This window comes from Podarcis vaucheri (assembly GCF_965113315.1).
Source record: "Podarcis vaucheri genome assembly, chromosome: 4".
NCBI lineage: Eukaryota > Metazoa > Chordata > Lepidosauria > Squamata > Lacertidae > Podarcis > Podarcis vaucheri.
The window spans coordinates 31,650,731-31,664,929 of NC_138762.1; the positions used below are offsets into that span (position 1 = coordinate 31,650,731).

Sequence of the window (14,199 nt, forward strand, 5' to 3'; positions counted from 1 at the left end):
GGAGTTGGTAGACAGCTGCCCTGGATACAGAATTGACCTGCGCCTCCATGGACAGCTGTGAGTCCAAAATGACTACCAGGCTACGCACCTGGTCCTTCAGGGGCACAGTTACCCTATTCAGGACCAGGGAGTCCTCCACACCAGCCCACCCCCTGTCCCCCAAAACCAGTACTTCTGTCTTGTCAGGATTTAACCTCAATCTGTTAGCTGTCATCCATCCTCCAACCGCCTCCAGGCACCCACACAGGACCTTCACCGCCTTCACTTCAAGAACTTTTGGTGAGACAGCAGGCAGAAGCAGGGCCTCGTCACTCAGCCATGAAGCTATTTGTCTGATCTTGGGACACTCACTGCCTCCCAGCCTAATCTACCTTGGATTCTTGTAAGAAAAAAATGGGGAGAGGGGAGAACCCAACTTGAGCTCCTCGGAGGAAAGGCAGGATATTAATATAATTATAATGATTACAGTACTTAAATGGTCCATTTGCCATCTTATTCTGCTGTCTGTTGCAGCAAGCAGGACATTTACTGCATCCCTCTGTACTGGGCGTGAAGGGCAGTGAGTGTTTGAGCTCTGCTCATGGATACAACCATGCTGTATATTGTCTTAATGTCCCGGAACTACTTTAGTTGCCAGGATGCAATCCAGGAAACACATATGGGACCTTGGGTAGCTTCCAATCCATCAGGAGACACTATCTAGTGGCTGCCCACACCTGACTGTCTCTCAGACACACTTGTTGTAATAAACAGGAATTCAGGGGTGCCATGCACAGGCGGGACAGACAATAGGACCATGGTTACAGTGGCCAGAAGAAGCCATAGCAGCCTTGTCTCCCACTGCACTGGGGGGTTAAATAGGCACCGTATTTTTTGCCCCATAGGGCGCACCTCCCCATAGGACACACCTAGTTTTTTTCGGGGGGGGGGAATAAAGGGGAAAAAATTATCCCCCCCCCCAGGCATGGGGCTGGAGCGGGGGAAGCCCGAGCTTCCCCTGACCCCAGCCCCCAGAACAGCCTGCTATCCACAAGCCTAGGGAGCTGCGCCGGTCTCCCCAGGCTTGTGGAGAGCTGCGCGAAGCCCGGGCACGCTCTTCAGCATGCCCCAGGCTTTGAACCCTTGGGAATGCAGGCAGCTCTGCGCAACCCTTGGGAGACCGGCGCAAAGTCGCACCGGCCTCCCAAGGGTTGTGCAGAGCTTCCTGAAGCCTGGAGTGCGAGAGGGGTAGGTGCGCACTGACCCCTCTCGCTCTCCAGGCTTCAGCGAAAGCCTGCATTCACCCCATAGGATGCACACACATTTCCCCTTCATTTTTGGAGGGGAAAAAGTGCGTCCTATAGGGCGAAAAATACGGTATATGGATGTTCTGTGGGTTGCAACCTGTTAGGTATAAAAGAGCCTTCAAGATTTGGACCTTGAACCGAACGCATAAAACACAGAAGGTAACTGAGCAAAATAAATTTATTAAATGGAATCAGAGCCTTTGCCTTGCACATGATCAGTAGTTGCACATAGATGAAAATTGCTTAGAAATCTTTAATTTTTTTTAGCAAAGACCAACCCATCAATTCTTGACCTAAAAGCTAACAACAAATAAATCTGAATATGTTGTTTGGTTCCTGTACGTTGTGAGAACATAGGGAAATATTATTCCCCCCCCCCATCAGCAAATAACTAAACAGGTCTCTCTGAAGCATGAATCTCGTCAGCAGAAGCAGGAAATGGAGTACCTTGGATTTAACTTGAATTCCTATGGATTCAGAATATGCAGACATTAAGCTAGGCAGAAGTGGGGATCCTGTGGCCATTCAGATGCAGCTCCCATCCATCCTTGATCATGCTGGCTGGGGCTGATGGCAGATGGAGCCCAACAATGTTGGAGGGCAATAGGCTCTTGCTAATTACAGAACTGAGAGAGAATTATGTAATTTGTAAGTAACCACTTCAGGAAAACAGGTATCTTGGCTACTATAGCAACACACCACCAATTCTGAGTCCAATTACTGCAAAGAATCAACAGACACTGCCCTCTCTTTAATCTCCAGAATGGGGGACATATTACAAATTAGGCAACTATAAGAATCCATCAGTTTTAAATTCAGTTTTTTTCAACAACTGACATCAGAAAAAACCATTGTAAGCTTGGTTAGTTGCATAGGTGCCCAAGGTATTTTTTTTTGGGGGAGGGGTGCCAGCATTAAATTGAATTAGATAAATGGGCTCTCATTTAGAGCACCATACAACCAGAAATATTTTTTTCCCCTAACAAGCAGAATTCTAGATACGTTCTAACACCTAGACATTAATTCATATTTAGTTAAGGCTGGTTTAAAATTATTAATGCTTCACCCCGGGTTATCACAATTCACAATTCGGTTAAGTGTAGTCTCATCACCATCATTACTAGATAGTCCCCCCCCCCCATTTTTAAAAAATTACTTTTATCTAACTAAGTTAAATGTGAGGAAACCACATTGCTTGACTGTTGGGAGACTTGCATACTGACCCTGAGACTATTTACTCACAAATATTCCAGTTGATTTACACATGCAGCTGCATCATGTCATACAATTTTCCCCAGAGTGTACTACTTTGGTCTGCAAGTGATGGATCATGTACCTGAAAGCTCCTGTACAGTGGGGAATAATCGTATTTCTACATATGGAACTGGTCTCACAGGGCAAAGACTACCAAAGTGGAATTCTTCCTCAAACCTTAGCTTTCTATGTGCAGAAAGGGTTTCCTCCCCCATGGGAACACATTCAAAATGTACCCCCCCCCTTGCAATCTGAGATGGGCCAATCCAGCAAAGACAGCATGATCTGATTCTGCAGGATATGTAGATCAGCTCTTACTATGACAGTCAGTGCGTTTTAGGATTACTGCCTTATTACTGGATGGCGAGTACCTTGGTGGCTTCCTAAAAGGCATGTGACATTCTGCGCTCCGGTGCAACTATGTACTTCCTATCATCCTAGATCACCCAGCACAGCACCCACACTGGAAGAAATCAGCTACCACCGACAGCATTCAAATCTATAGAATTTGCATAGACAGAGCATGTGGGAGGGCAGCACTGGAACTTGTTCCACCTAGGGCAGCGTCCAAGAACAGCTCATTGAGCTTTCAGGTCTTCATCTTTTACACCGGCTCGTTGCGATTTTTATGTCTCTCAGACGCCTGCTTCCTTATCATATTCTGAACCTAAGGAAGCAGCAAAAACCAAAAACAAATCCAGAGAGCATCAGTCAGTGTATTAGCTACTTGCTGCATGTTAATGATTTTTTAATTTAAAATATACATCTTTAACCCCAATCCTCAACTGACGGCCAAACCAGATGTGAATGAAAACAAATGCCCATGTTTGTTATGTGCATAATAACTGCTGGGGGGGGGGGACCTTGCCCACTTAAATCTCTGGGAAATTTAACTCACTCTTTCTCTCTGTGGCAGTCCAGACAAGATTCACCTCTCCAAACCTAAGCACAACACGAGGGGAGCTGGTGGCGGAGGTGGTTTTGAATTGTATATTTAGATACAGTGGTACCTCGGGTTACAGATGCTTCAGGTTACAGACTCCGCTAACCAGAAATAGTAAAGGTAAAGGTACCCCTGCCCGTACGGGCCAGTCGTGTCCGACGCTAGGGTTGCGCGCCCATCTCACTTAAGAGGCCGGGGGCCAGCGCTGTCCGGAGACACTTCCAGGTCACATGGCCAGCGTGACGAAGCTGCTCTGGCGAGCCGGCACCAGCGCAGCACATGGAAACGCCGTTTACCTTCCCGCTAGAAAGCGGTACCTATTTATCTACTTGCACTTTTTAGGGCACTTTCGAACTGCTAGGTGGGCAGGAGCTGGGACAGAACAACGGGAGCTCACCCCGCCGCGGGGATTCGAACCGCTGACCAAGCGATCGGCAAGCCCTAGGCACTGAGGAATTACCCACAGCGCCACCCGCGTCCCAGAAATAGTACCTCAGGTTAAAAACTCTGCTTCAGGATGAGAACAGAAATTGCGCAGCGGCGGCAGCAGGAGGCTAAAGTGGTACCTCAGGTTAAGAAAAGTTTCAGGTTAAGAACAGACCTCCAGAACGAATTAAGTTCTTAACCCAAGGTACCACTGTACTGCCATCTTCCATGGAATTTCACCAAGCTTGCAAGATCACCTGCATATTGTCTACACTGAATGGTGGCAGCTCTGCAGGGACTGAGACAGGGATTTCTCCCAGCCCTACCAGGAGATGCTGGGGATTGAACCCAAGACCATCTGCATGCAAAGTAGTTGCTCTGCTACTGAGCTGCCCATCTTCCCAAAAGAGGAAGTCATCTCTTCTTTAAACTGAGGAGCATCTGGTAGGTCTTCTATAGCATCTTCCATCCCCCAGTGCCTTTTCCTTCCAGAACACAATTCTGTACTTATAAGCACTAGGGTGTTATGGCTCTCGTTTTCTGTAACTGCCCGCTCTCTTTTCCTTGCCGAAAGCAAGAAAAATATATTTCTCAGCTCCAATGCCCCTTTTCTGCTTCTTCAGAGAAGCATAACAGTCAAGCAGTGTGTGCCTTGCAGGGACGACATACCTGTCTCAACATGAATTCTAATGGCCTCTCAGGCTTCTCATACACCAGATTTTCAGTGATCTCCTGAGTGAGAAAGACAGAAGTCATTATACTCCTTTCCCAAAGGCAAACAATGAAAAGATACAAAATTATATTGCCAGAGGCAAGAATGGCTTGTCTGGGAAAGATATGGGATATACATAATATGTATTATTTACAAATACAGATATGATGTGTCATTTCATCTTTCCTGAAAAATGTCTACTGTACAGCAAAATCCCGGGTGCTCTAACACATATGTTTGATAACCTGGAATGTTCACACACTCCCACATTAACAGAATGGAGGACTAAGCTCAAGCCAACAAAATGAAACTCAGTTGGGACAAATGTAAGGTTCTGCTCTTAGGCAAGAAGAACCAGCTACACCAGTATAAGATGGCTTGCCAGTAGTACATGTAAAAAAAGATCTAGGAGTCTTAGTGGACCACAAGCTTAACATGAGTCAGCAGTATGATGCAGCAGCATAATAATAATAATAACAACAACAACAACAACAACAACAACAACAACAACAACAATAACAATAATAAGCTAATACTATTCTAGCCTGTACCAACAGAAGTATAGTGCCCAAATCAAGGGAACTAATAGTCCCACTCTATTCTGCCTTGGTCAGACTACACCTGGAGTACAGTGTCCAGTTCTGGGTGCCACAGTTCTGGGCTCCTCTTCTGGTAAAGAGGAGACTGAGAGGAGATATACCGTATTTTTCGCTCCATAAGATGCACTTTTTTCCACCTGAAAAGTAAGGGGAAATGTGAGTGCGTCTTATGGAGTGAATGGTGCTGCGCAGAGAGGTAGAGCTGTGCAGCGCCCCTTCAGCGAAGCAGGAGGAGGAACAGAGCCCCTTCTGTTCCTCCTCCCGCTTCGCTGAAGGGGTGCTGCGCAGCTCTCCCTCTCTGTGCAGTGCCTGTCCTGCGAAGCCGGAGGAGGAACAGAAGGGACTCCTTCTGTTCCTTCTCCAGCTTTGCTTAAGGGGCGCTACGCAGTTCTCCCTCTCTGCGCAGCGCCTCTCCTGTGAAGGAGAGGCGCTGCGCAGAGAGAGAACTGCGCAGCGCATCTTCAGCGACACACCTGTCATGTGAAGCCAGAGGAGGAACAGAAGGGACTCCTTCTGTTCCTTCTCCAGCTTTGCTGAAGGGGCACTGCACTGTGCCCCTTCAGTGATGCGCCTGTCCTGGCTTCTGCCTTAGCCGTGTGCAGCCTCTTCGGCCAGGGGGAGCCTTCATCCTGTTGCCCTGAAGAGGCTTGGCGCAGTTATCCCAGAAGCCAGAACAGCCACACGATATCCCTCTTGCTGTTCTGGCTTCTGGGATTCAGAATAATTTTTTCTTGTTTTCCTCCTCCCAAAACTAGGTGCGCCTTATGGTCTGGCGCGTCTTTTGGAGCGAAAAATACAGTAATAGGCATCTTCAGCTATCTAAAGGGCTGCCACGGAAGATGGAGTAAACTTGTTTTCTCCTGCTCCAGAGGGTAGGACCAATGGATTCAAGTTGTAAGAAAGGACATTCCAACTAAACATCAGAAAAACTTTCTGACAGTAAGAGCTGTTCGACAGTGGAACAAAACTGCCTTAGGAAGTTGTGGACTCTCCTTCCTTAGAGGCTTCTAAGCAGAGGTTGAATGGCCATCTGTCATGGATGCTTTAGTTGAGATTCCTGCATTTCAGGGGGTTGGACTAGATGACCCTGGAGGTCCCTTCCAACTCTACAGTTCTATGATTCTATGAAAACTGCAAGTTGCAAGTTACAAAGTGCATTTATTACAGGCCCAATATACGATTTGTTTATTGAGCAATTTATTTATTTAGAAAGATAGATAAAACAATACAGTATTTACAAATCTACATGATTCATTGCAGATTATTTCAAATTTCAACTGCTTTCCTCAACTGCACAATTGTTTAAGTAGATGAATATTTAGAAAAGCAATATATCAAGCAATAATGGTAAGCACATTGCACTTGGAAGTTGAAATATATTAATATATAACTAACTGCCTGTAATTATCTATTAAGTTATTTTTATCCTGCGTCTTCAACTCCAAGGGTCCCCAGAGTGACTTACAACTTTAGAAAAACAACCATCAATCAAACAGACCAGATATAACCATCAAAGCAACAGCATAAAAACAACAACAACCCAAAGTCACAAGGGCCAAAAAACCCCAAACCCAGTGCTATGGGTTGTATCCAATCATAGTAGACCTGCTGGAATTAATGAGCATGACTAACTTAAGTGCCTTCATTTCAGTGGGTCGTCTACAAGTAGAGCTTATCTGGATACAGTACACAGTCACTGAGCTGGGTTGGATCATCTTTTCTGACATGGTTTATGAATCTGGGAAAATATGTCCTAGATCAGTTCAGTTATTATTAATGACACTGTCCTGTGGTTTCTTCCTCCTTTCCTTTCCCTGCTCTTGTCACTATTTTCCTAAGTGCCAGGCTCACACATTCCTCCTCTGTTGGTGCTTCACTGGTGGCTTATATTAAACCAGAGTCCCCTATTATGTCTGAACTTGGGTTTATACTGAGTGAACTAACCAAGATCATAGGCCCATAAGCAAAAGTAAATCTCTGAGCCTTTCAAACTCTGAGCCTTTCAAAATGATTCATCAAGGAGCCCATATGTTACATCCAGTGCAGCAGAAATGGGTGGAGAGATGCCATTCTTGGCAGGTGCAATGATATCTGGACACTTTTGACTGATTTGTGTCCAATGCTGCAGATACCACAGCTGAAGTGCAACTGGGCATCTTTCTCATTTTTATTTTTTGTATTTAAAATTGATTTTTAAGGATAGCGTTTTAAAAAGGGGGTCATGGACAATGTTTTGGACAATAAATTATGGTACCAACTTACCAAGTACAGTAACTGGATTTTCTAAACCATTTGATGACATTAAAAATTGATAATGCTGTTTTGTTTTGAAAGGGAAAGTTGGAGAAGAGGAATATGAATTTCTGCAAAGAAAACTATGCTGGTAACAACTACATTTCAAAAATATATTTCAGTTTTCACAAATGTGCATGCTTTGCTTTTGAGAACAGAGCATCTTTAACTCGCATTACTCCTCTTTTTCCATTTGGTTCTTTTCATTGCAGGCCAACACTTCAGGCATTTTATTCTGAAAAGGCTTGTTTAGGTTTTGGTTTGCTGCCATCTAGGATTATTGCAATGCCTGGCATAGTTGTGTTTAGGGCTTTTTTTTTTTTTTTGCTGTTTGGATTATTTTTCTCTGTGTTTTATCATTTGTATTATTGTATGTTGTAATGTGGGTCTTCTGTGTCTTGTATCATTGTATGTTACCTTTGGGTTGCTCTCAGGAAAGGCAACCAAGAATTTAAAAATAAAGAAACATTGAATTAGATTTTGTACAATTGATACCGTTGTATTTCTTTGTGATGCAACTAATCCAATTATTGTACTTGGCATACTGTTTTGCACTGATGTACAGAATGGTTTCTAGGTCAATCTCTTCATTCTTCTTTTCTTTTTAAATTAAAAAACACACCCACAACTGCATTTAAAAGCAACAGCACTAGACTACTAAACCACCAAAATAGGAAGGAAGAGAGAGAGAGAGAGAGAGAGAGAGAGAGAGAGATATGCCCCTGTACAGAGAAGTATAGGGGGAAATGTGCACTCATGCAACAAAGTAGACTTTCTATTCTTTTCTGAGTGGCAGCAACCCTCTGTCTCATCACTGGAATGTGTTCCATTCCTATAAATTTTAAAAGTATCTTCCTATGTGGATTCACAGGGACCAATTTGTAAGATTCACTCTGTGTGTGTGTGTGTGTGTGTGTGTGAGAGAGAGAGAGAGAGAGAGAGAGATGCAGTACAGCAGGCTGAGAACACATGGCCCTCCAGATGCTGCTCATCTCCAAGTCCCATCAGCCCTGCCTAGCATGGCCAATGGTCCAGGATGATGGGAGCTGTAACCAAGCAACATCCTGAGGGCCATAGTTTCCCCACCCCTGCAGCAGAATGTGGTACAGCAACTAGGAATGAAACACCACCAATATTCCGGGTCCCACTGGAAGGAAACCACAAATGGCGAGGTCAAGAACAGCCAAGAGGTTGCTGGGCTACTACTCCCATCATCCCTGACCATTAGCCATGCTGGCTGGAGCTGATCGTGGCTGAAGTCCAACAACAGCTGAAGGGCTAGATCTGTGTTTCCCAAACACTGGTCTCCAGCTGCTTTCAGACTACAGTTACCATCATCCCTGACCACTGGTCTTGCTAGGTAGGGATGGTGGGAGTTGTAGTCCAAAAACAGCTGGAGACCCAAGTTTGGGAAACATTGAGCTAGATGCTCCATCACTGTATTCCTAAAGGCAGAGACTAGATCTCAGATGTCCTAAAGACAAGGAATAGGTCTCAGAGATCTTGAGAGGGACACTATGTGAAGGGGACACTATGTGAAGCTTGTAATCTCTTGAGAAAGCCCAGTTAGACATCTATGGGACAAAAGCCTTCCACCATCATTCTTGTGGCTGGAATATAATGCAGAATGCTCTCAAAAGAGGATATGGGCTAGTAAGGTAAAGGTAAAGAGACCCCTGACCATTAGGCCCAGTCGTGACCGACTCTGGGGTTGTGGCACTCATCTCGCTTTACTGGCCAAGGGAGCCAGCGTACAGCTTCCGGGTCATGTGGCCAGCATGACTAAGCCGCTTCTAGCGAACCAGAGCAGTGCACGGAAACGCCGTTTACCTTCCCGCCGGAGTCGTACCTATTTATCTACTTGCATTTTGATGTGCTTTCGAACTGCTAGGTTGGCAGGAGCAGGGACCAAACAATGGGAGCTCACCCTGTCACGGGGATTTGAACCGCCGACCTTCTGATCGGCAAGTCCTAGGCTCTGTGGTTTAACCCACAGTGCCACCGGCGTCCCAGGGCTAGTAACGTCCCCCAAATGCTAAGAGATTCCCTCAAACCACTCTGTATAAAGGCACTGGCTGGGTTGGTTCAGAACAGCCACTGTGCACACTTTTGCCTAAGTGAAGGCCGCTTTGGCAGAAAAGGCAAAAAGGGAGTGGTTCACCTGAAATATCTGCAGAATATTATGCTTCTCCATGTACCTAAGTGAAACTTCAAAGGGATCTTGATACACAACAGGCATCTCCTCGGAGAAGTCCACAGAAGGAACAACTGCTGGGGGAGGCTGCTCTTCTATGATTGGAGGTTCCATTTGTTGAGGCACCATTTCCTGAGACAGTACTTGTTGGGGCACCAATTCTTCAGGGGTCATGATGCTTTCTGCCGATCTGACCAAACCATGTGGAAACACAATTCCTCTCTGATGTTTTTGAGTGAGTATGGAGCCAAGACCTTCCAAAGATGAAACAGGAAGAAATGCTGGGCGGGTTGGTTTTGGTGTCTCCTCCGTGACAATTTCTGGTGCCTTGCTCATGTCAGATTCTGCTGCAATCTCCGCGATAGGCTCAGGTGCTTCCTCTATGATAGGTTTTGGTGCTTCCTCCATGATAGGTTCTTGTGTCTCATCCATGGACAATACCACTTCAAGAATTTGGGGTTTTCTCTTTTGTGGTTCAGCAATAGATTCTGGTGGTTCAGGATGCTCCTGCCCCTCAGTAATCAGAACTCTTTCTGGCTGTAGCTACAATACATAACAAGCAAAAAGTTACCATGCAGAAAAAAGGCACATGCATAGTTCTTGCACTCTGTAGGCCTTAGACGTAATCTTACTCTTGGGCAAAAAAAACATGTGGAGAGTTGTGGGACTGAGAAGGTTAATCTTTTCCCTTGCCAATAAGCACAGCTGCCAAACTGCCACACACTACATTTGGCCAGTGTGTGAAGGGGCTCCACACATGAACTGCTGTACACACATAAAGTCCCTTCACATGAAAGCCAAATATATGGACAGCTGAAGGAGAAAGGCCAGCATTGATGATGCCAGCAGTACCCTTCAACACTCTATATTGGACAAACAGGCCAAACCCTACACCAAAGGATAAATGGACATAAATCTGACATCAGGAATCATAAGACAGAGAAGCCAGTAGGAGAACACTTCAGTCTCCCAAGACATTCAATACAGGATCTCAAAGCAGCTGTCTTACTACAAAAGAATTTCAAAAATAGACTTGAAAGAGAAGTTGCTGAATTACAACTTATCACTAAACTGAAAACTATGGAGAGACCTGGTCTTAATAGACATATTGGATTCCTGTCTCATTACATATGCTAATCATCTGCATGCTATCCCTTGCTTTTTCCTGTAGGACTAATTGCAGTCGTTAACAGTCGTCAACTACCAGCTTGAGTTTGACCAAGGGCAGTGGAAGACAGAAGTGCCTGGCATGCTCTGGTCCATTGGGTCACGAAGAGTCGGACATGACTAAATGACTAAACAACAACAACAACAACAACAACACTCATCAACAGGTTTTCCACACCCATTGAGTCAATTACCCATCTCCTACTACCCTCCTGAGAAAAACCCCACCCCACCCTCCCACGATATATAAGGGTCTGGTGACTTCTGTTTCAGTGTATCTGAAGAAGTGTGCATGCACATGAAAGCTTATACCAAGAACAAACTTAGTTGGTCTCGAAGGTACTACTGGATTTTCTTCTTCTTTTTTATATATATTTCAACTGCGTCAGACCAACACGGCTACCTACCTGAATCTGTATCTCTTAAGATTGTGTGTTACTATGCTCACTGCAACATATTCAAGGGTTATTTCCAACACACCCAGATAGGTACCTGTTTCTTTAAACATTGGAAGACAAAGGTGGTCTCTGCTAGCAGAAAGGGGTGTGTATGCCAACATGTGGCATTTTAGTGTCAGGGGTTCACAATACGGGAAGCTTGATACTGGGGAACTACACAGTTGGAGCAAGCTGATAGGAGCAGGTGAGGTGTGAAAGGCTGGAACAGGCTGAGAGACAAAACTGTAGGTTTGTGTGTTCATTTTGGAATAGCACAAACCTGTCTCCCAGTTTATTAGTTTTTGGTATATTATCACTAAGAACCTGTCACAGAGCACAATAAAAAAGGCAGAGACAGTAAAGCTACAAGATGAAAGACAGAATATCCTTGTTGGCTGTCAAGCATAGAGTACGACAACTGACTTTCATCAGTTTGGAAAGAGGCATGCTGGATCCAAATACCCAAAGTAAGAAATACTGGAGACCCTTTATCAGTCATTCAATTGCCTTGGAAAAATATGTTTACAGAGCAATCCTATGCATGTCTATTCAGAAGTAATTCCCTCTGTAATTTCCATTGGGCCAATGTGCATAGGATTGCAGCCCAAATGCACAGGAACTAACCCTGCACAGACCTGGGGAGTGGGGAGCATTTCAAAGTCCTAAATGACAGCATCAAATGACAACACTTCCTCTTCTATTATCAGTTAAATATCTGTCATGTGGCCCTTTTAAGAGAAAATGCTATGATGCAGGAAGCCAGCTCTTACAGAGCTGACTCAGAGGTGTGGCTTGGCTGGAGGAGTTACTTACTACTCTGCACAGTCTCCCAGACTTCAACGGAAATAACTCATAATGCTTATAGCGAGTTCATATATGAACAGCAAAGACAAAACAGGGGAGAGAAGTATGTAAATGCATCTTAACTCAAGTGCACATACAGATACCTGCTCAGAACATTAACATTGCACTAAATTATATCCATCCTCATCCCAGCTGCTCCAGTTAATACTGTACTTTATTCATTGCTGAAGCTTGCTGGATCACTGCGGGTGAGCAGCTCTCTCTTAGCCTAACCTACTTCACGCATTTTCTCAACAAACCTCTTGTCTTCTCCACAACTGGGGAAAGGGTGACATGCATGCTTCCCAAGCGCCAGCAAAGGCAGGGTAAAATGAATTAAAGAAACAAACACTGGGCAACTAAATCCACTGTGAGATTAAGCATTCTATTAACAGCATGCTTTAAATCATGTACAGCAGTCTTCTTTTCAGTCTAACATTTCCTGCCTTTTTAACGCTGCAGTCCTATGTGCATTTGCCTGGGGAGCTAGCTCTGCGGACCTTTGCAGGTCTTACTTCTGAGTAAATGCAACTTGCTCTGTAAGATTTAGTGGCTGGAGAGAGCCACACTGTTACAGAAAGTTAGCCCAATACATGAGGTCCAAAACAGTAAAGGGCTGTTAAGAGCGTCAATCCAGCATACAACCGCCAGTGTGCAAAAAAGAGCCTATGGGGGAGGGAGGGGACTCTGCGCCCTCCCCAAACGTTGTTGGGACTACAGTTCCTATCAGCCCCTGTCAGAATGACCAGCGCTCAGGGATGATGGGTTCTGTAGTCCCTCAACATCTGGAGGACCAGCCTTGGAGATGGAAGGAGGGGTTGGAAAGCGACCCCTTCCCCAACATTTCACCTGTGAAATATTGATAAGTTATTGGGGAGGCTACTGCAGACCCCTGAGCTACCAAAGAGCAGGTGTGGATGGGGGCCACCCAAGAGGCGAGTGTGTCTGAATACTGGACAGCGGAGAAAGGCGGCTTTGCCAATGTTACGCTCCCTGTAAGCAAAGCAGCCCAGGCAATTTTGCAAACGGAGCACGTTAATCCAGCCACCGGTCACATTTGGGGAGGGGGCTTCTCCAGGTTGCTCCCATTTCCCTTCCTCCCGCGCTTCCGGCTGCCGCCCTCACCTGCCCCTCCGGCGAGCCCTGCTCCTGCTCCTGCTCCGGCCCTCGCTCTGCCATCTTGGAGCCAAGGCGCGTCGCATCCTTTACTGCCCGGCGCGCTCCGTGCGCTCCTTACGCGTTCTGTCCCCTACGGGCAGCGGAGGGAGCGCCGTAGCTACCATGGCAACCGCCCCAAGCGCTGCTCTCGCCCCTCCCCTCCCCTCGGCCTTTCGGTTGCGCGCTCGTGCCGGCCAATGGGAGAGCGCGCGAGTGCGAGCGCGGAAGGGAGGCGCGGGCATTCCGAGCGGGCCAGCTGATTGGCGAGCGGGCAGTTGGTACCCAGGGTGGCCATATTTTTTGAGGGTGGAAGTGCGCTCGCTGCCCTGGCAGACTGGGAGCTAGTTCGTCTCTGAAACCTTACCCATTTTCGATCATCCTCCAAGCACTGCCCTCCCGCTTCATCCTAGAATTGTAGAATTGGAAGAGACCGCCCATGGTCACCTAGTCGAACCCTCTGCAATGCAGGAATGCTAAAAATACAGTGGTACCTCGGGTTACATACGCTTCAGGTTACATACGCTTTAGGTTACAGACACCGCTAACCCAGAAATAGTGCTTCAGGTTAAGAACTTTGCTTCAGGATGAGAACAGAAATCGTGCTCTGGCAGCGCGGCGGCAGCAGGAGGTCCCATTAGCTAAAGTGGTGTTTCAGGTTAAGAACAGTTTCAGGTTAAGAACGGACCTCCGGAACGAATTAAGTACTTAATCCGAGGTACCACTGTAATAGCTGGGGGGGGGGGGACAGAGCAAAATAGAAAGGGGTCTCCCCCCCCCCACCACGTTCCCTTGTAATTTGAGCACTTGCTCTTAACTTTTTAAACTTGTCCATTAGCCAAGTAAAAGCAGTGTATCAGTTTATTTCGTTGAGGGGCATTTGCTAATGTT

At 46.0% G+C, this 14,199-nt stretch overlaps 1 protein-coding gene across 2 annotated transcripts; it reads right to left on the reverse strand.

Moving 5' to 3' along the window:
* Positions 1-1,660: 1,660 nt before the first annotated feature.
* TEX55 (testis expressed 55) lies at positions 1,661-13,461 on the reverse strand. 2 transcript variants are annotated; one of them, XM_082221610.1, is made up of 4 exons: positions 13,279-13,459; positions 9,674-10,249; positions 4,579-4,641; positions 1,661-3,207 (listed from the first exon to the last, which is right to left on the reverse strand). In XM_082221610.1, the coding sequence occupies exons 1-4, from the start codon at positions 13,330-13,332 to the stop codon at positions 3,145-3,147; spliced, it is 756 nt and encodes a 251-aa protein (XP_082077736.1). In that variant the 5' UTR covers positions 13,333-13,459; the 3' UTR covers positions 1,661-3,144. The 2 variants fall into 2 exon arrangements, with proteins under 2 accessions (XP_082077736.1, XP_082077737.1); XM_082221611.1 differs by having other exon boundaries at positions 3,142-3,207; positions 9,711-10,249; positions 13,279-13,461.
* Between the last annotated feature and the right edge of the window lie 738 nt (positions 13,462-14,199).

Bases quoted from the DNA above. Each gene is read 5' to 3' on its own strand.
- TEX55 (XM_082221610.1), bottom strand. From the start codon at position 13,332: ATGGCAGAGCGAGGGCCGGAGCAGGAGCAGGAGCAGGGCTCGCCGGAG. The intron at 4,642-9,673 runs GTGAACCACTCC...TTTCTCACTCAG, and splicing joins ATATTCTGCAGATATTTCAG to GAGATCACTGAAAATCTGGT. The intron at 3,208-4,578 runs GTATGTCGTCCC...CTGCTTCCTTAG, and splicing joins TAGAATTCATGTTGAGACAG to GTTCAGAATATGATAAGGAA.